The sequence below is a fragment of the Aotus nancymaae genome, unplaced genomic scaffold, assembly GCF_030222135.1.
Source record: "Aotus nancymaae isolate 86718 unplaced genomic scaffold, 86718_ANA_hifiasm-v0.15.2.pri h1tg000014l, whole genome shotgun sequence".
In the NCBI taxonomy this organism is placed as follows: domain Eukaryota; kingdom Metazoa; phylum Chordata; class Mammalia; order Primates; family Aotidae; genus Aotus; species Aotus nancymaae.
In genome coordinates this window covers 68,932,418-68,955,062 of record NW_026988425.1, presented here as the reverse complement: position 1 = coordinate 68,955,062, position 22,645 = coordinate 68,932,418, and the positions used below count along the sequence as shown (strand labels likewise).

General features: G+C 38.9%; 1 protein-coding gene across 1 annotated transcript in view; it reads right to left on the bottom strand.

The window, feature by feature from the left end:
* IQGAP2 (IQ motif containing GTPase activating protein 2) overlaps positions 1-22,645 on the bottom strand; it is a 316,353-nt gene that overhangs the window by 135,585 nt on the left and 158,123 nt on the right. Inside the window, exons 4-5 of the mRNA XM_064376064.1 lie at positions 15,999-16,076; positions 10,263-10,339 (exon numbers count right to left, since the gene is read on the bottom strand). Of these exons, the coding sequence (XP_064232134.1) occupies positions 10,263-10,339; positions 15,999-16,076 (155 nt within the window). The remainder of the gene's footprint in view (positions 1-10,262; positions 10,340-15,998; positions 16,077-22,645) is intronic.

Here is a 22,645-nt window from a genome sequence, read left to right as displayed (position 1 = left end):
AGATATTGGCTCCTGGGGGCATGAGGCTTCCAAGCCAGGAGGGCTCAAACCCACTCCTTAGCAGCAAAGTTGTAACCTGGGGTACCAAAGAGAAGAACAGTGGCTTCCGGATGGCTGTATGGACAAGTATATGGAGTGTCACGAAGGTTCCCACTGAAGAGCAAACACCTGCCAGCATGCTGGCTTTGCCAGCTACTTCTCTCCTGAGCAACAAGTGCCAGATGTGGCTGATGACAGGTGGGTGAATCTTAGTATTTAGCTGAACCTAAGAACCCCCTGATGGGCATGGCCCTCTCTACCACCTGAACACATGTAAATGTCATTTTCTTTGTTCTCTTATCATCGCAGGATATAATCAATAAAATCTTTCAAGGGACTGGCAACTGATGGCAACAAGATGTTATTTAAATCTGTATTTCCTTAAGGTAGTTGTGAGAGTAAACATTTTTTCATCCATGCATTGGCCATTCATATGTCTTCCAGGAAATATCTATTAATGAATTTTTGAATTTTAAAGAATATTTAGGGGTGGAATTTGCCTCTCATTTTCATGCTTTTCCTTTAAAACCATAGCAAAGGACAAAGAACATTTTTTTAAACCATATGTGTAACATTAGTTTTAATACTAAATTTCAATATGATATTTATATCTTATCCACAGAGGAAAAGCTTTTATAATAGACTTTGAACATTCTTCAAAATGAAATAGCCATTATGTATTCATAATCCCAAACTAGCAAGACAGGATACATTCCTTAGTTGACGTTCGAGGTCTTTAGAGATTATCACGTATATGAAACTGCTTACTTTACACAGCCTCTGACGACTTTACTACCAAAGGTTCATGCCAACAAGTCATTATAATAAAAGCTAGATCATTAAGATACCATGCTGACATTTTCAAAACCATAATATTTTATGAACCAATTCTCAACTCATTATTACAATGGGAAAACATTCCAGTTAAAAGGGTGGTCATATCACTTAGAACAATGAAATGTCAACCTCTTCACTTGCTCCTTTCTAGTTAATGTGAACTACAAAATTACACAGGATTTAACAGGCAAGATAAACTGCAAAAGAATTCGGGGTAGTGGAAATCAAGCCATCATTTAAGAAATGAGAATAGATGAACAAATGATCAAAAATGTATAATTGTGTCACTTCAGTTTCTTTCATGGCACCTGATTTGCATTTTCTTCTTCTTTTCACAAATTCAAAAATATACCTAAACTAATTTACAAAGAAAACTATAAAAAAATCAGTGAAATCTAGAAATGTGACAGTAAAAGTAGACATCCATAAAATGTCTTTGAGCAACAAATTTTATATCTATTTCAAGTACTTAATGTGCTGAATCTTTAATATGCAATACCTATATTAATATCCTACTGAAGCTTTAACATACTTTTACATTTTTCTATCAAAGCCTAAGCTAATTGGTATCTACTATCCTTCATATACTTCCACCTCTAACTTACCCACCTATGGAATGTTGAGATAATTCAGAATTTTAGATTCATGCTTTCACTTTTTTATTATATCCACCAATAATTTAGACATCGATAAATTTTATCAGTTGCTTTTCTGATTTCATCTATACCAAATATTCCTTCTTAGAGTTTTATCTTTGGTTCTTCCGTGTATAATGTAAGTACTCAGTAAACATTTGTTGAACAAAAATGGAATGAATCATCAATTGCACATATTTTAACATTTTCATTTGTTCTGTGGGTCTTGGTTCTGTTTGGTGAATCTAATGCCTCTTTCAGTGTCAGTTTCCTTCAAATATCTGGCATCTTCTGATCTGGGACTCATCTTGGTGTTTGAGACTTGCTGTTTGTTGGTCTCTGACAACAGATCTGCATGTCAGGAGCCAGCATTAAGAAGCTGTAGAGAGCAATGGAACTGATGCCAGGAGGGACCAGTGTCTTTCCTTCTCAGGCTGGGGACTCTCTGTCCCTTCTTGAGGTCATTAGCTGTCTTGGGTACCGGCATGCTATCCTGCCATCAGCATCTACACCTGCTACTTTAGGGAAGGGCTGTACAGTTCTGCTGGTCCCAGCCTGATGATTGCTCACTTTGAGGCTCTTCTTTTTCTTGCTGTCCCCTTTGCTTGGAGCGAATGTCAAGACAGCTTCTACCTCTGCTGCATCCCCCAGGATTTTGTGGGCTGTGGTCTTCTCCCAGTTTGTTTCTCAGTCAACCGAATCCTGTCTGTTCAATTTATATTAGGAGTTGTTCAAGTTTCTGGTCAGTAGATGGCATTTGTTATTGCAAATGTATTTTTTAAAGGTTATTACTGCAGTTAATTTCACATCAGTTTTGGAAAGAGGGTAAGACAGCTGTGTTCAATGATCTTGATGCAACTGTTTTCACATTATGTTCTGTTTATCCATTCATTCATTTAATTACTATTTATAGGATAGCTCCTATATAAAAATATCTTTCTTGGCTGGGCATGGTGGCTCACTTTGGGAGGCCAAGGCAGGTGAATCATTTGCGGTCAGGAGTTCAAGACGGGCCTGGTCAACATAGTGAAACCTCGTCTTTACTAAAAACACAAAAAGTAGTTGGGCACGATGGCACATGCCAGTAATCCCAGCTACTCAGGAGAGGCTGAGGCAGGAGAACTGCTTGAACCTGGGAGACAGAGATTGCAGTGAGCCAAGATTGTGCCACTGCACTCCAGCCTGAATGACAGAGTGAGACTCTATCTCAAAAAACAAAACAAAACAAAAAAATTTTCTCTACCATGCTGTCCCTAAAGAAAGGTAGTTGGGCTACCAAAAAATAGAGGTTTAAGGGTAACATGAATTAAAATGTTTATACTAAATGTTTAGATAGCTATTTCCAATTAGGCTTTTTATTTCTCCATTGTACACCGTAATGTTAAATTTCACAATAAACAAACATCCTGGCTCAAGTAAAAGTCACCACAAGGTGGTGCTGAAAAGTTAGCATTTTGAAGATGGAAGGATCTTTGCTTTTAAATTTAAGTCTGATTTGTTTTTAGCTAATATTGATCAGGTAAATATCTCATTTGCATATCAAAAAATCTCATTTACTAAAAAATTAAAAAATATATTGTATATTTTCTGTTTGGTCTCAATTTTCAACATTTAAAAATAATCATTGATGTTGAAGTTTAAACTGTTAGGTTTGAAAAGATCACTTTTCTTGGTGTGGGCTTGTTACACCTAATCTCTGTGTGGGAGGTGCTTTCCAGCTGATTACTCAAATGGGCAAATGCTTATCAGGAAACTGTTTACCAGTATTCCCCATGCTGAAAAGAATCAGCAATAGCAAACTATTCCTTTCCAAGCATTTAAATTCAAATGAAGCTGCTCACTACCTGAAGTGTACAGGAAATCAAGTCTTAATCTTAAAAAAAAAAAAAAAGTCCATTGAATAGAAAAAATACCACTCTCGTGTAGCTCTTCAACACTGAATTTGTTAAGCACCATTTGGTGCCTAACAGCCAAGTCAAAGGGCTGAGAGCATTCCAAAGGAAGTCGTGGAATTCATGTCACCTTCGCTTCTCATGTCTAGGAGAGCACTTTGTGTGAAGCAGCAAGGCTCTTACCACACCAAAAGCTACCGCACACCTGTGCAGCCGAAGCCAGCAACAGAGGGCTGCCCAGAGGTATCTACAGTCTTGTTGACCTATGTGCCCCTATTTGTAAAATAATATCACTTAAAGTCCAGAAAGCAATAAAGTTTTAAAAAATACTATTTAGTGTATATCATGAAAGTAGTAATAGTAGTTGCTGTTTTATCTACTGAACCAAATTTTTCCATCTTACTTACATACATCACTGCCAATATCATATGGCATTACCACTTTCAAGATAAAACTAGTGATATTAGTTTTTTCTACTACTTTCAAGATACACACTAAAAGGTACTATAGTAATGAAATGCAAACTTAAAAGGCAGGAACTAAATGTATTTCAGCTCTCTTGGATCACATTATGTGTAGCTCATTTTGCACCATAACATGTGGGATGAATGTTTGTATATCAAAGCCTCATGGTAGAGCAGAAAGACCACAGGACTAGAATCCAGAAGCCCTGGATCCTGGCCCCAAAACTGGTAAAACCTTGATGTGTGACTATGAGCAAGTCACGTAACCCAAGCTTTCAGCTCCCTTATCTGTGAAATGAATGATCTAGACTACAATAACTTCCCAAGGCCCTTCCAGTTCTCCAGTTCCATGATTCTTCATTTAAAACATGTTAAATATAATAGCTGAGAGGCTTGTGCTGAAGTTCAAGTCTGATACCACTGTTCTTTTAATTTTCTTAGAAGTGGGAAAATAACTGACTTCTTTTGAAGCCAATGGCTGGCTGAATTCATAACAGCAGTTCAGTTCTCACACAGCCTGGGTTTTACTAACTGTGTGACCTTCGGCAGCCTCTCTGTGCCTCAACTGTCTTGGTTATAAAATGGGACTAATAATAGTAACCATTCCACAGATACGTTGCAAAGATAAAATAAGATTATACCAGTTAACTATTTTGTGCAGTGCCAGATATATAGTTAAAAGCTCCATTTGTGTTAGCCTTTGTTCTTATTATTTGTTAAATAAAGGTGTCCTTTGTATACACTTATTAATAACCTATCAAAGTGGTTTCCCTACTTTTTCCAATGCCAAGAATCTCTATTTCACCACACAGACTCCATGTTCGAAACAGCTTCATCTACTGAATCAAATTTTTCCATCTTAGTCACATATGTCACTGCCAATATCATATCAAAATCCAGGGTTTTATACCTAATTTTCAGCCCCAAACCAAAGGAATCCTGAGGCAGCCTTATCATTGAATTAGTTCAGTTAAATACACAAACTCCAGAGACTTTAAGTTGGAATCAATGGCGTGTAAGCTGTGTGAAGTAACAAGACATGGTTCATAGTGTCTTAAGAGCTCAGCATTTAGGAAGATAGAAAGGCATAACTATCATAATAATATAGGACAGAAAGAGGAGGAAAGGGAAGGGAATGGTTCAGAGCACAGGGAGAATTCTGAACAAGGAAGGACTTAAAAGAAATAAGCAGGTGCAGTTGCCTCCCTCACCTTACTCCCAAATACTGCCATCTCCAGATATCCCTCCTGAGAACTTAATTAGAGTCTGTCCTTTGGGCTAAGAAACTGTCTTTAGAAATCTTATTTACAAATGCAAATATGTTCACTGTTAGAGATATAATCAATCTGATATAAGGGTTCAATCGGTTTCTTAGGGAAAGAAAGGGTTCTAAGGGAATGGAGTGTTAAGACAAGGGAAGTTATGCATTAATGCCTGAGGAGTGGGTTCAAAGGCAACCTGGTAAGCAAGACAGCCACCTGGCTGTGTGGGAGCTGGCTAGACGAACCCTCCTCCACAAAGCTGCCAGGGTACTCGGCCAGCTGGTGAACCAGGATTGGGTCTGCCAGAGCCATGGTATCACCACTGCACCTCAAAACATGCCTGCTGTGACATAGCTACAGAAGTGGCAGCAGAAAGAGTAATCCTCTCATAGAGGAAAGGCAGAGATAGCTTCAGTTTGTGGCTGTCCATGTAGAAGAATCTCAATGATTAAATAAACTAGACAGCAAGAAAAGCAGAATTCAGTATGCTAATAAGGTTAAACTTGAAAAATCAATATAAACACATGACTTTTAAGAGAATTCCCTAGAGAGTAGTTGGTTCCACGTCTCAAAGCAGAAATAATCAGAACAGGATTGGTAAATCCTGTTATGACCACAAGCAAGGATATTTCAAAGAATGTCAGGGACAGTGCTAGAAGGACAAGGAAGTGGGCCAGAAAGAGCTCAGACTGACCAAGCTGAAACAACCTGGTTCATCAAAAAAAAAAAAAAAAAAAAAAAAAAAAGATATTAATCTTGGTAAAATCTGAGAACGGGCATGGGTTCAAAACAATAATCAAGAGAATAATATACAGTATCCAAAAAGGAAGTTGTAATAAAAAAAGAGATAAATAGTACATGTGTATTTCTATTTACTTTAACAAGTTGGGGAACGTTATTAAAACACAAGTACTCTGTTTCTTCTATTATCTGTTTTTTTGCTTTTGTTTTTCAAATTGAGATGCAGTCTTGCTCTGTTGCCCAGGTTAGAGTGCAGTGGCAAACTCTCGGCTCACCGCAACCTCCGCCTCTCAGGTTCAAACGATTCTCCTGCCTCAGCCTCCTGAGTAGCTGTGATTACAGGCGCCTGCCACCATGCCCGTCTAATTTTTGTATTTTTGGTAGAGACAGGGTTTCGTCATCTTGGCCAGGCTGATCATAAACTCCTGACCTCAAATAATCTGCCTGCCTCGATCTCTCAAAGTGCTGGCATGAGCCACCATGTGAGTCACCACTCCTGGCCTCTTATCTGTTTATACATATATATTTTTATACTATATATACTACATGAAAAAATAAAGACCAAGAACTTTGAGTAAGCTAATTAGCCCCAGAAAACGGAAGTGTCCCATGTTAAGGAAGAACCAAGGAGCATAGGTGGTGACAGAAACACCGGGTAGAAAGAGGATCCAGCACTGGTGGTCACATCTAATAACTAAGTGAAGGCAGGACTAGAAACATGATCTGAGATGATAAATAAGCCCAAAAGCCTAAAGATCACTGGGTACAGTCAATCCCTTGTTTCCTAGGGGATGAAATCTCTAGAAAGCCCAACTAATTTGAAAAAAAAAAAAAAAAAATTCTTAAAAGGCACACATAAGCTTTTAATAATGTGAATGGATCAGGCCAATACATCATTATGACAGGACAATGGATTATACAATGCTGGTCAAGTGAGACTTAGAAAGTAAATTATTTCAGGGTGATAGGGAATGGGGGCAGGGGTGAGGGGCCAGATTGTAAATAAAAACCTACCTGAAGGCAAGGTACTTAAAAGTAAATGTGGTCTGATTTTTTTTTTTTTAAACAAGGAAAGTTTAGCCTGACGCCTGTGGCCAGGGTCTGACTCATCATGGAAGAAGAACCCAAAATTGTGCTATGGTCTGACCCACAAGTGATCCATCAGAAACCTAGATCTGTAATCACGGCAGGTTTGAAGGGGTATTCTTTTGTTTCTGGTGCCTCTAAGATTACATCAATTCTGGGTAGGTGTCAAAATAATATAATAGCCTAGGACAACTCAAAATTAGCTATAAATACTAAACAAAATGAGTGAAACTTGTAGTATGGGTCTTACAGAATAGGTTTCAGTGTAGTAAGTTTGTAATAATGTACCTGGGCATTTCACCTGCTCTTTAAGGTATCTGAAGTACTCAAAATATTAGTTCAACTAAATTATTTCAATTCTTTAAAGAAATTCACTTTTATGACTGTTCAAACAAATAACAGTGGTTTAACATCATTTATCATAAATCTTTAATAAGGTGGGCACTAAAGAGCATGCCAAAAAAGTGTTCTTACCCATGCATAAAAGGCCTCCAGAGATTTTTAAAAAATTAGTATAGTAACTAGTTAGCAAGGCTGTCACTCTGGAACTGGTTCCTTTTCCTTGCAGAGGCTTTGTACCATTACAAAAGAAGCCACAAAAGGCATCAAAATAGTTATAGTGGTTTTCACTTGGTGTTGAGATAGTGGGTAGTTTAGCTTTTTCTTTAACATTCTTCCTCAATTTTCCTAACCACAACGAGCATACCTTTTGTTTTTTGAAAAAAATGAGAAAAAGACACATATTTCTTTAAAAAAAGAACGATGCCATCACCACTAAGGTGAGTTTGTCTACATTAGGTGAAGCTTGAGAATTTCCTCCGGTGCTGCTGTGGCAATGTTCATGGAGTCTGGCTTCAGAACGCCAATCTAAACGGACACAGGGATTGGTGAGTGGTAGGACACGAGACTGGGATCAGAAATAAAACAAAAAGGTGAAGGGCAGGCAGGAAAAGGGAAACAGATGCAAACAGGAAACAAAGGCAAGTACCCAAGAGATCTTAGGGTATTAAGCCCAAATCAAGAGGACAGGGAAGAGGTGACAAGTTTGGTCAGGGCTAAGAGCTAACTTTGGGCATCAAGTCAGGCCCACAGGCTGGCGCAGGAAGAAGGCTGCGTCTAGCAAGCTTAACTTCCTAGAGGAAACTTCCCTGCTGGCTTCTGAGCTATATAATCAGAATCTCTAACCTGCCTAATTACCAAGTAATAACAACTCTCAAATACAGCAGCAGTGCTGTATTTGCAGCCAGGATGTAAAAGTTGAAGAACATGTTAGTTCATTTCCATCATCACTTCTAACTATGCAGCAAGAGTATTTATTAAATCCATTGTATTTGTCAGAGGATTGCTCCTCAGCTTCCAAATGTGTCTTGTACAAAAGAGCAGAATATCAGCCTTCTTTGAGTGACTGGCTACATTTTAAATCACAGCAGGAACAAGTTCGGTTCAGATACACTTGGGACTTCTTGATTCCATAGTGATAGGCAGCTATACAATAATTCAGAACAAAGAAAAGTGAGGAGAATGGCTATTTACTAAATAAATACTGCTTTTGAAGGTAGAATATCCTCCTTAAGATCAGGTCTAGTGAATGACATGACCCAACAGGAATCCCCTCCAGTATGAGTAAAAATAATGTAGATGTTTATGATGAGTAACTGAAAAACACAGTCCTGGAAAATATCACATCAATATTTGTATACAATTGGCAATGATAAACAAAAAGTTGTTTTTTCTTTGTTTACTAAGCTATTCAAGTCATTGTTAAAACCATGGCAAATACACATTTGTAAGCCTAAGTGAAGTTCTATATAACTCCTTTAGAAGAACTGTGATATCACCAGAAAGGAACTTAGCATACCATTTGTTTAAAGCTGCTTAACATGAATGTCCAAGGTGTCCACTCAGAAAATCAGTTGAAACTTACACAAGACGGCGCATGAGCATGCGACAGAACTAGAGATGAGCACTATGATGCACATATATAGCAATGGCATTAACTAGTGGTGGCTGGCTCAGCAGGTTACAGACCCAGTACTAACTACAGTGTTAAGTAATCATTCTAAGATCTGAAAAATATTTAATAAAGAATATTGCACAATACAAGTTGAAAATATTCCTCAACATAAGCACTTTTACACATGCAGCTTTTAGAAAACCTGTGGCATAATTATACTCTAGCTACATATGAGGAGGCAGCATAGAAGTAGGTTTGTTTTTATTGTTGTTTTTCTTTTTTTAACCAGTTGTTCTAAGTTGTTAGAATAAAAAAAACCATAGCAAAGGCACCTATACTTGGTCTGTATTTCTAGCAACTGTCATCTTCCAAAACAATCCCATATGTACTGACTGGGGGGTAAAGTCAAATTATATGACATAATCACATTTCTTCTCTGGAAAGCCAACACCACCATGAATTATTGTAGAAACATTTTCCTTTGGAGAAGAAAAGAGCCAGGAAGAAGTCAACATAAACCTCTAGGCAGAGTACTCTGCCAGGAAAATGACTTCTAGTGATAAAAACACAAGGCAGATGTTCTAAAAGAAATTTAAAATTTAACCAGACATGAAGGCTTCCAAAACCACTATCTGTGTGCACTCAAGACAACAGCTACAAACTGGATTTTTAGAATAACTTTGTTACCTTCTAGAAATCACATTTCTTCCATGACAAAAAAATAAAATGCAATCTGTGAACTAGCAGAATTTCAGCATTTTTCAAAAATTAAGTTGTCAAATAACTGCTTTAAAGTAATGAATGTGTCTTGATTTGACTAACTTACACCAACTATTATGTTTCTTCTTTATCCTTAGGGTACAAATTCTATTGAAGAGAAGGTCAAAAGAAATCATTCATACCATTATATTTTCTTAATCTATGATAAGATTTAAATTAAATTATAATTTTAACTGCATTAAACCAAAATTATGACTATTAAAGCTGCTCGTTTGATATATTTGCATTATATTTGTAAACCAGGTCATAATTCAAGAATATAGTAGTACATTATAATTGGATATCTAAAAGTTTCAGCTTCAATTCTCTCTTTATTATACTTAATGGTTTTCATTCATTTTCTGGTTTTCTATTTTGAGTTAGATTTTTAAAAATCAGAAAAACATTTTTCAAGTTTAAGGATTGTTTATATGTGACCATTATTTTAATTTTGTACCAGCAAATCCAAAACAATGGAATCTAATAAAAAGTTTCAAACTATTAAAGTAACTTAAAATCTCTTTTAAAATTGAAATTTTAGTTTTATTTAAATCTACTTCCTAGAGTGTCTTTTAGCTGCATTTTCCCCCTACCTCAGTGCGTGAATGCAATATATCATTCTTGGTATGTTTTTCCGATCATAGACATCTGTTGTTTCTGGATAAAATATCTGGAAAACAAAATAAACAATACTTTTATTATATGTTTTGCTTCATTTTAACTCCCCGAAACGATCCTATTTTGATTGTCCTTGCTATCCTACAATTATGTAAATATGGAGGAACCTCTCCGGCACTGCTTCATCCTGCTGTGGAGATAGGCCAATCACTGTATCTGGACCCCTGCCCGACAGCATGCCTCTTAGTGGTCCACAAGAGGATGGGGGGCGCCCAGCCAGCTACTCCAAGAAGGCTGTGTCCACAGTGCTGGTGGCAGTGTTTCCTTTCACAGGGCATGAGCACACGTGGGCTCTGCCTCCTGTGTGCTCCTTCATACTCCTTCATACTCCTGTGACTTCCCAGAGGTCCCATGGGCCTGAGAAGTGTGTCCTTTTAATAACCACTTTATTTCATTGTTAAAAACTTGGCAAATATGTTCTGTACACATGTATACATGCATATATAATACAAACACAATTTTTAAAAATCTGCTTAAAGTAATACATTTTCACCAAATAAAATCTGGAAAGTATATAAGGTATGAAGGAAAAACACCTATGACTCTACCTCCCAGATTGCCACTGTTAGCAATTTTGTCCCTATTTTTCTTCTGGTCTTTTTTTCTATATGTCTCTGATTTTTTAGGTTTATAGATATGTGTGCATGTGGAAACAAAATTGTACTTAGTGTAAACCTGTTTAAAACACTTAACAGAACACAAGTATTTCCCACCCCCATCATTATTCTGTAAGATTATTTTTAATAGATGTATATGATTCTTTTATATTTTTAAACCATAGCTTAGCCAGTTCCCCATGGTTGAAGATGGTTTGTTTTGCTTCTAATTTTTTCCCTATTTTAAGCCACTGCAATGACTATTTCTGCATTTTCTTCTTTTTTTCTTTTTTTTTTTTTTGAAATGGAGTTTTGTTCTTGTTGCCTAGGCTGGAGTGCAATGGTGCGATCTCAGCTCACCACAACCTCCACCTCCCTGATTCAAGCAATTCTCTTGCCTCAGCCTCCCGAGTAGGTGGGATTACAGGCATGTGCCACCACGCCCAGCTAATTTTGTATTTTTAGTAGTAGAGATGGGGTTTCTCCATATTGGTCAGGCCAGTCTCAAACTCCTGACCTCAGGTGATCTGCTCGCCTCAGTCTCCCAAAGTGCTGGGGTTACAGGCGTGAGCCACCACACCCGGCCTATTTCTGCATTTTCTGAGCATCTGATAATTTTGGATCATCATCTAAATATGAAATTACTAAACTGAAAGGTCTGAACATCAAGGTATTGAACACGCTTTGACACTCTTTTCTTTTTTAAAAAATTTTATTTTAGGTTTGGTGTGGATATGAAGGTTTGTTACACAGCTAATGTGTGTCACGGGGGTTTACTGTACATATTATTTCATACTCTTTTTCTTAAACTTGAAAATAACAGCCTGATAAGAAACAGATTTCAGGCCAGTTGCAGTGGCTCATGCCTGTAATCCCAGCACTTTAGGAGGCTGAGGGGGGTGGATCACCTGAGGTCAGGAGTTCAAAACCAGCCTACCCAACATATAAAACCCCATCTCTACAAAATTAGCCAGGCGTGGTGGTGCATGTCTACAATCCCAGCTACTTGGGAGGCTGAGACAGGAGAATTGCTTGAACCTGGAAGGCGGAGGTTGCAGTAAGCCAAGCATGCGCCACTGCACTCCAACCTGGGTGACAAGAGCGAAACTCCGTCTAAAAACAAATGAATCAACAGAAGAAAGAGATTTGAGAGTGAGGCACCAAACTTCTCTAAGCACACACAAAAAATAATTAAACTTGAGGCTTTTAAAATTAAGATAATCATTTAGACATTATTTGCTTTAAATAAATATTTTATAAAAATGAATTCAAAAACTAAAATCATGTATCATATGGTAGTAGTTGATACTCAAGTGCAATTTTCTACTGGTCACTGAGAAGAGCTGAGAAAAGAAAGAAGCAAAATTTCTTGAGCTAATCACTAAATACTTAAAGAAATGGCAGCCTTCTCCTCCGGCCTCGGCTCCGACATGAGGGGCCGGCGGGGCAGGCCGCCCAAGCAGCCCGCGGCTCCCGCTGCGGAGCGCTGCGCCCCGACCCCGCCGCCACCGCCGCCACCGCTGCCGCCGCCCACGTCCGGACCCATGGTGGGGGGTGGGCTCTGCTCATGGAATATTATGCAGCCATCAAAAACGATGAGTTCGCGTCCTTTGTAGGGACATGGATGAACCTGGAAACCATCATTCTCAGCAAACTGACACAAGAACACAAAATCAAACACCGCATGTTCTCACTCATAGACGGGTGTTGAACAATGAGAACACATGGACACAGGGAGGGGAGCACTACACACTGGGGTCTGTTGGGGGGAAATTGGGGAGGGGCAGTGGGGGATGGGGAGTTGGGGAGAGAGAGCATGGGGAGAAATGCCACGTATAGGTGAAGGGAGGAAGGCAACAAATCACACTGCCACATATGCACCTATGCAACAATCTTGCATGTTCTTCACATGTACCCCAAAACCTAAAATGCAATAATAATAAAAAAAAAGAAACGGCAGTAGCCTAGGAAATTTAAAAAGGCTTTCCAACTTTCTTTTAACACATTTGCTACTAAAGTGTCAATGAGAAGAGGATCACCAAATTCAGAAGAGTATTAGCTGGGTGTAGTGGCGTTTTGGAAGGCAGAGGCAGGCGGATCACCTGAGGTCAGGACCAACATGGTGAAACCCCGTCTCTACCAAAAATTAAAAAAAAAAAAAGTAGCTGGGCATAGTGAAGCATGCTTGTAGTCCCAGCTACTTGGGAGACTGAAGCAGGAGAATCACTTGAACTCAGGAGGTAAAGATTGCAGTGAGCTGAGGGGGTGCCACTGCAGTCCAGCCCGGGCAACAGAGTGAGACTCCATCTCGAAAAACAACAAAAGAAAGAGTATTACCAGGTTTAAAGTTCTCTATGTAAGGAGAGAACAACTACAACCGCCTCTTCCCTTTTCTTTAAACAAGAACCTGTTATATTTATATTTCTCCTGGAAAGCCATTATAAATGTCTTCCTTCAGCAAGGAGATGAGATCAATTGATAGTACACCAGAACGTTTTATTCAGCATTATATGTCCAGCACCTAGCATGATACTGAGCACAGAGTAGGCACTTAATATTGATAAATGAAGGAATGCCAGTTAAATATAATACATCAAAGTTAATTCAGTACACAGTTAGTTTCTCGCCCCCTGCAATGCAATATATCAATGACTTCATAATAAAAACCAATGTTAAAATAGAATCTGCTATATAACACCAGTTGTTTGACCCTAAATACACACAACTTGAAAAGGTTTACATCAAATCGATCAAATCTAACAAAATTATCCGAATTTGATGTTGCCTTATACAGAACAATTCTGTTTAAATTCTTTTTTTTAATTAATCTGTTTACCACCCATTCTCTGGTTAGTACTTGCTAAATCACAATCCAGAAATATGACTTATGTATTATAGCTAGTTCCTAGAAGGAAACAGCATCTAACGTTCTGGGCATTTTAGGAGAAGAGAAAATAGTTTGATTAAAAATGGCAGAACAAAATTTAAATATTGATCATTTCAAGATAAAATGAGATTGAGCTAAAACAGATATGGGCACAATTATATTAAAAATAGGCATTCATAAATTACATTTAAGGAATCTTCTGTTTCTGTGGTGGTGGATGTTTTTCATTGCAAACCTGGCACAACAGAGGTCTTCATAACTCAGTAGCTTATCCTCTTGACCTCCAGCAAGACCACTCCTAAATAATTTAGGCCAAGTATGGTGGCTCATGCCTGTAATCCCAATACTTTGGGAGGCCGAGGCAGGCAGATCACCTGAAGTCAGGAGTTTGAGACCAGCTTGGCCAACATGGAAAAAACCTGTCTCTACCAAAAATACAGAAAATAGCCAGACGTGGTGGTGCGCACCTGTAAACCCACCTACTTGGGAGGCTGAGGCAGGAGAATCACTTGAACCTGGGAGGTGGAGGTTGCAGTAAGCTGAAACTGCGCCACTGCACTCCAGCTTGGGTGGCAGAGCGAGACTCTACCTCAAAAAAAAAAAAAAAAAAAAAAAAGTTGTACATACTAAGCAACACATAGGGCAAGCTATTGACCCTGATGGGTCTCAAGGACCACATGCAGAGCAAAAAGAATGTGACTCAAAGGTTACCTGCTGTATGATTACATTTATATACTGTGCTTAAAATGCCAAAACTATAGAGATGGAGCACATATTAGTGGTTGCCAGGGAACAGGGCTGGGGAGGGATGCAATCAGAAGGTCCACTCTTTCGTGTGCCTGTGTCTTGACTGTGGTAGTAGTTACACAAATCTATTACTGGGATAAAACTGCACAGAATCACACATACATGCACACACATGCACATTCATACAAATAAATGCATGTGAAATGGTGAAAACAGAAGAAAGTCTGTAATCTCGTTTACATTAATACACCAATTTCAATTTAATATGTACTGCAGTTAGATGTCACCACTAGGGGAGAGCTGAATGAAGGATACACATAGAAGCACTATTTTTACAGCTTCCTGTGATTCTATAATTATTTCAAAATAACAAGTTTAAAAAATAGTTCTACAATTTTTGTCAAATGTAATTATTTCCTCATTTCCTCCACTTGCCTAATTCTCTCACAGACTTTAGGATGCCTGCTCTTTGAATTTAACAAGCACTGGATGTTTGCTAAGTAAAGTATATTTAGGAGGTCTATTTTCAGAGTAAGAGCTATAACCCCCTAGCCTTTACAAGTGATATTATGTGTTATAATAATAATTTATAGGCTGAGTGTGGTAGCTCATCCCTATAATCCCAGGGCTTTTGGAATGTCGTGGAAGACAGATCGCTTGAGCTCAGGAGTCTGAGACCAGTCTGGCCGACACGGCAAAACTCTGTTTCTACAAAAATAAATACACAGATTAGCTGGGCATGGTGGCAGCTACTTGTCTGTGGTCCCAGCTACTTGGGGGGCTGAGGTGGGAGAATCACTTAACATGGGAGGTGGAAGTGGTAGTGAGCTGAGATCCAGCCACTGCACTCCAGACTAGGTGACAGAGCCAGACTCTGTCTTGAAACAAAATTTTGTAAACAATAATTTACAAAAAATAAATTTACAATAATTTACAGTAATAAAATATATAATGGTACAATGAGTTTTTTTTTTTTTTTTTAATAGAGACAGGGTTTTGTAATGTTGCCCAGGCTGGTCTCAAACTCCTGGCCTCAAGTGATTCTCTCACCTGAGCCTCCCAAAGTGCAGGGATTACAGGCGTGAGCTACCACACCTGGCTGAGACTCAGAATCTTTATGTACAAATAGCAACACAAGAAAGGGAGTTGGCTGTTTTAGACAGATCAACTACCTACTAGCTATAGCTTGTTCTGCCTTTATTTTGTACACACTTTTACCTGGCTGCTCTCAATCTGTGCACACCCCTCATTCTGAGTTCTTGCCATATGTTACTTTGGATAGGTCTTCCATATTTTTTATTCCTTACATTTCTCATTTCTACATTAACATAACCTAGTCTCCAAAGTCATTGCTTATAAAGAGGTGTTTGTGCACTACCCCTTCGCCCTTCCAGTTCAGGTTCCGGTGTGTGAAGGCTTACCTTGGGTAGACCGATAGACTCCATCGCTCTTAACCACTGGACGGTATTATCGGTGTGTCGAAAATGAAGGCCGGACTTCTAACATGAGCATAGGAGGGAAAAAAGGAGAGAAGGAACCACACAAAGAGTGAGTCATTTTTAGTAACTTTTTTCATGTACAGGATGCTTTTCAATTGTACTTCTTTTGGAACAGAGTTATTAATGTTCACATAAACAGAGACATGCTTAAGGAGGCTAGACTGCCTCTTGGCAACATCCCAACCATCTGTCATGAATTTCCATAATTCATATATTTGAGGTAAATTCTGAACTAGAATCTCCGAGACCATTTAATGTCTAGCAATGCTTAAGGATGTTTTATGAGACACATGTACACAGGCATGGGTGTGTACACACATACACACACATGCATGTCATCTAGATTTTGGCAACCATGGCTGAGAGGCCTAGTAACTTCAGAAAAAAACAGGATTTTTAGAAGATTACATTTTTTTTTGGTTCTAATCATGAATGTAATATTTCTGCAGGAAACCTGGAATAAATGTAGCCAAAATACAAACATGAAAACAAAAACAAAAAACATCCTACAATTCAGAGCTAATTTTATTATTGATTTTTCTAATTTAACCCTGATCTTGGCCTTGAATAAGAAGCAAATCTTCACTAGAAATATTTAACAAGATCTTTTTCTATCCCTACAATAAAAATAGCTTTTGTATATCTTCCATTTCTTTTCTATAGTCATTATCAGAAGGTTATTTCTTCTGCACAGTCTGTAAGTATAGGATTCTTGCCTGTATCACATAAAAATTTATCAGGAATGAACCATTAAGAACTTTAAAATGATCTTATGATTTTCACTTATTAAATGCATAGCACAATGTTATCCATTCATTGTAATTTTAAAGAAATGTACAAAACAATAACTATAGCAGTTTCACCATATAACTAACATTCAGTAGTAATCACATCCAGAAAGTTTGGCTCTTCCCACCTTCTGTTACCTTCCACATCTAATAGTTTGTTATATAAAAAGTATTTTCATGGCTTTTAGAAATTATAAATTATAAGCAAATTAACATTTGACAAATGTTTCTGCCTTTTAAATGATAGCCACTATTCGTGATTGAACCATGTGTTCCAATCGCTTTATGTAAATTATCCCTAATTTTCAAAATACCCTGAGAGGTAATTATCATTCCTATTTTTTTCCAGTGTTCATAACAGCTTTATTTTAATAGACCTGAACTGTGAATAACGGAAATGTCCTTTAGTGGGTGAATAAGATTAAACAAACTCTGGTGCATTCATACAATGAAATAAATTCCTTTCTTTTTTTTTTTTTGAGACAGAGTCTTGCTCTGCCACCCAGGCTGGAGTGCAGTGGTGCAATCTTGGCTCACTGCAACCTCCGCCTCCTGGGTTCAAGCAACTCTCCTGCCTCAGCCTCCTGAGTAGCTTGGACTACAGGCATGCGCCACCATGCCTGGCATTTTTTTTTTTTTTTTTGTATTTTTAGAAGAGACAGGGTTTCACCATGCTGGCCAGGCTGGTCTCAAACTCCTGACCTTGTGATCCGCCCACCTTAGCCTCCCAAAGTGCTAGGATTACAGGCATGAGCCACCTCACCCAGCCATAAATACCTATTCTTTAACGATGTGGAAAGATAGGCCAAAAAGATGAAGTGATTTGCCTAAAGTCAAGTAGCTGTGAAGTGGCTGAACTGGGATTCAAGACTACGTCTCTCTGGATCTGAATACCTTCCCTATGCTAACGCCCTCCCAGAGAAGAATGCAGGACCTAGATTGTTTGATTATTCTTTGGAAGGCAAAAATTAACTAGCAATGAAATAGGTAGAGGAAGGGAGAGTTGAAGGAAGGGAAGGAGGGAAAGGAATAAAGAGAGCCCAGAGAGTTGACAGGTCAGGCCATACTGTTTGAGTGTTTGTAACTCAGCAAAAATTTGCTTAATACAAATAATCTTCAGACAAGGACACTCTGTGACCGTGGAGGAACAAGACAGAAACAATCCGCACAATCAAGTCTGAACCAAGAGAGAGATGAGAACCCTCTGTGCCACAAAATAAGGTCCCCCTCTTCCAACTAATATGAGCTACTCTGCTTTCTTTACTGATGACAATCTAAGTCCCTATTCAATCTTCTCACCTCCCAGATAAAAATTACCAAAACACCAAATTGATCCCACCTCCTGACAACACCCAAAAGAAAATAGGTTCTTGCTTCCCTAAATTCTTACTAGAATCACCCAGCATGAGCCCAAATCTACTCACTTCTCTTCCCTGTGGCAATACGAGTACGCATTTTTCTTGCCCAACGAGCTAAATAAACCTAATCTTGTTTGACCATGGTGGGTTTCTGGTGTCCAAAAGTGGTGGGCTCCAACAATCCCAAATCATGTAACAAAGACTCCCATGTATTTAGTGGTTTTTTTAGTGAAGTAATCTCAGGAAAGATACAAATCTCTCCGAATCTTGGTTCCTGAGCCACAAAATGCTTCTCTGAGTTGCAGAGATTAAACTGAGAATATATGGAAGGTGTTTAGTTGCAAAGTACACCTAAGAATGCAGTAACTATTAGCTATAATAATTATTACAATACAAGATTAGGCTTGGAACTTTCATTTACCTTTAAGGTTAGAAAAAAGTTCAGTGCTTCACGTTAAGAGGCACTGAAGAAAAGGGTGGTTATCTTGATCATCTTTCTGCAACAAATGAAATGACAAGATTTCAAATCTTTCATCCTTTTAAATTACCTGTGAATGTTGACTTCAGAACCCTATGATTCATGTTTGCATACTTAAAGAGCAGACTTTGGCGAGTTAATTGCAGCAATAACATTACCAATCTACTGAGTGTGCTTCAGTTGGAATAAAAACGGTCTTCTAAATAGGCTTGAAATAATCTCAGTCCATTATAATCATTTTTAACTAGTGTTTTCTTCCCCCTCCAGTCCTGTATATTACTATTAGATGAGGTGACATGTCTACAGTCAGATTTAGCCAAGGGTTGCTCTTGTCCATATACCTAATTTCTTTCAGGTATTGGACCAGGAAGCATTCCACTGCTGAGCTATTACACCAGCAAACATGGTTCATCTAGTTTAAATTGCATAGATAAGGAATTACGTGGTCCTCATTGGATGCTAACATCCCACATATTGGAATCAGAACATTTTAAAACCATGAGGTAGTTTAGAAACCAATAACATTATTCAAATTTGCTTATTTTACAGATGGGAAAACTGAGGGCACAAGTAAGACACTTGAATTGACCTAACTTGTTAGGCTCAAGGTTAAGACTCCCTTGCAGAACCCCTTACTTCAAGTCCAAATATTATGTTCATTTTACTGCTCAAGTGCCTTAGAACAAGCACTGCCTCCAATATTCAGTAGATGCTCAAGTCTATCAGGCACCGTGCCAAGTGCCTTGCATGGATCATTCTGCACCTCACAATATCTCTACAAAGGCAGATACTGTTGTTATTTGGTTGAGGATCCCTTATCTGAAATGTTTGGCATCAGAAGTGTTTCAAGTTTCTGATTTTTACAAATTCTGGAATATTGCATCAGACATACTCACTGAGCATCCCTAATCCAAAATCCGAAATCCATAATGCTCCAAGGAGCATTTCCTTTGAGTGTCATGTTGGTATTCAAAAAGTTTTGAATTTTGGAGCACGTTGGATTTTTTTTTTTCACATTTATATGTATGTTTATTGAAGCATTATTTACAATGGCAAAGACCTGGAACCAACCAAAATACCCACCAACGATAAACTGGATAAAGAAAATGTGACACATATACACCATGGAGTACCATGCAGTCATAAAAAAGAATGAGTTCATGTTCTTTGCAGGGGTGTGGATGAAGCTGGAAGCCATCATCCTCAGTAAACTAACACAGGAACAGAAAACCAATCACCACATGTTCTCATTCATAAGTGGGAGCTGAACAATGAGAACACATGGAAACAGAGAGGAGAACATCACTCACTGGGGCCTGTCAGGGGTGGGAGGCAAAAGGAGAGAGAGAGAGAGCATTAGGACAAATCCCTAATGCATCCAGGGCTTAAAACATAGAAGATGGTTGATAGGTGCATCAAACCACTACAGTACATGCATACCTATGCAACAACCCTGTATGTTCTGCACATGTATCCCAGAACTTAAAGTAAAATAAAAATAAAATGAAATAAAATAAAACACGACTGCTTATTTAGTGTCTCAAATTTAATGCTAACTAAGCTAAATTTATTAAAAGGATTATTTCTGAGCATCTACTATTTGAGAAGCAGGATTCTAAGTTAAAGGAATGGGCAGAAGAAAAGGGAGATAAATATATGAGTAGAAAATAATTATCACAGTAAATTTACATGGAATTGTTTCTAGGTATTTTGAATGTAGAGTTAAAAATTATACATGTTTCAAGTAGACATAAGTAGATAGAAATAAAATATATAATGAATTCCTACTGAAGTTTCCAAATCTAATAAATATTCTTTAGACTCTTCTGTCTTACATCTTATATCCTCTTTCTTCCATGCTAGAATTCCCAGGTATCAGTAACACTTGGTATAATATTTTGAATAATATTTTGCTTGTTTTATATCATAGTTTATTCATAGAGCACCTTGGATTTTTGATTAAGGATACTCAATCTGTATTCCCACTTCACAGGTGAGGAAACTGAAGCTCAGAGAGCTAAAGTCAATGGTCAAGCTAGACTCTGAAGTATTTTGATTCTACAGTTCACACTACTAACCACTGTGTGCATGTCTTCTCTATCTAAGGCACACCTACATATTCAATAAGAATGTATTATAAACCTGCAATTATCAAGGCACTGTTCAGGGTACTCTTTATCCTTGAGCCTTGTCAGACTGAAACCTCTCCAAGGAATGCCCTTTTGTCCTCTTCTTTCTGTTGTCTGCCCCAGTCTGCCTGGGAAAACTCTAATCTCTCAAGCCCCCACCATGGAAACCCTCCTGGTCCATCACCATCCAACACCCCCTTTAGGATAGACAGGACTGCTCCCTCCTCCTTGGCCATCTCCCACTGTCACCCAGCTGTCTTCTCCTCATGGCCCTCCACCCATTTCTATTTCCTTCTCAGGATCCACCCCTGGTTTTCCCTCTGGAAGCAGTTCACTTCTTGTCTGTGCAGGCCACTGTCACTTGGACTGAATTATCCCCTTGCTGGACTCCATCCCCACCCTCATTCTCCTTCTGGTTTGTTCTCCACATAGCAGCAACTGATCTTTCTGAAGCACAAACTGCACCATATGGCATCACAAGGCTTCTGATTGCTGTCCCCCCAACATAGCATGAACTCTGAGGTGCTCCATGGGGCCTCAATGGCTGTGCAGTCTCATCTCTGCTTTTCCTGGCCTCATCTTCACCACCATCCCTTTCAACCACTCCGCTATGGCCAAGCTCTTTTCCTCCTTGTGGCAAGTCTCTCACAAATGAGCTCCCTCTCTTCGGGCCGTTCTTCCCAGTGTCCACCCCTGACTGCACATGGATGACTTTCTTCTCACTCTTCCATACTCAGAGTAAACTCTTCCTCGGAGAAGCCCATCTCCTGGTTGTTGCTATCTACACATAACACTGGCTTTCGTGTCTTCCTTTAGACACTTATTACAATTCACAGCCGTAAATTCACTTAGTCTGCCTTCCTGCCACCACGAAGCCAGGCCCATGTCTGCTTGGCTCACTATCCTGCCATTAGTGCCTAGAACAGTGCCTGGCATGCAATGGGTCTTGATAAGTGTTGTATGGATGAATGAATTCCACCCTATATGTATTTGTGTAGTGGTATGCCTTTATCTTCCTTCTCTACAACTGTATTGCAACTTGTGATATTAATGTTTATTCACCTATAAAGAGCAGTGGTTCTTAACTCAAACCTTAGCAGCGCAGAAGTAAAGAATCACCTGCAGATGATTTATTAAGATTACCGCTTCCTGGGTCAAGAGATTCTGCCTGACTTAGTAGTCTGGGGTGGGACCCAAGAATCCAATTTTTACATCCTCCCATTAGGTGGTTCAGCAGGAGGCTTGAGCACCATTCTTAGAGGAAGGGCATCACACTCAGTGTATTGAGTATGTACTGAATAAAGCACAGAAGATAAGAAAAGGAATGGAATCCTTTGGCTTCTGTGAAACTATTATCATTCATTCCTTTATCCAACAGCTATTCCCCAAGCACCTACTATGGATCAGACCCTGCACCATTCCCTGGGGATGGGGCATAGAGGCACACATGGTGCCTGCCTGCTTTACGATATACTATGGCATGTGCAAGAGGGACTGTGTCAGGAGCCGCAGCGCACATGGCATGGGCATGTAACTCAGACCTGGTGTGGAGGGCGGAGGTGACTGTGGAAAAAATACTCATAACTGGAAAGTTGAACTCTACTCCTCAGGACATCTTTCCAACCCAAAATTAATGAGGAACCAGGGTTGTACATAAGCTGGCAGACAAAGAGAATGGGGTAGCACGAAAGCTCCTGTCTACCTAACTGATGCTCATCAAAGCTGCCGGTGCCAAGGCCAACATATTTTATGGCTGCAGTCTAGGCAGACCCTGCAGCGAGAGCCTGAGTTCACTGAATTCATGGTTTCCAGATGG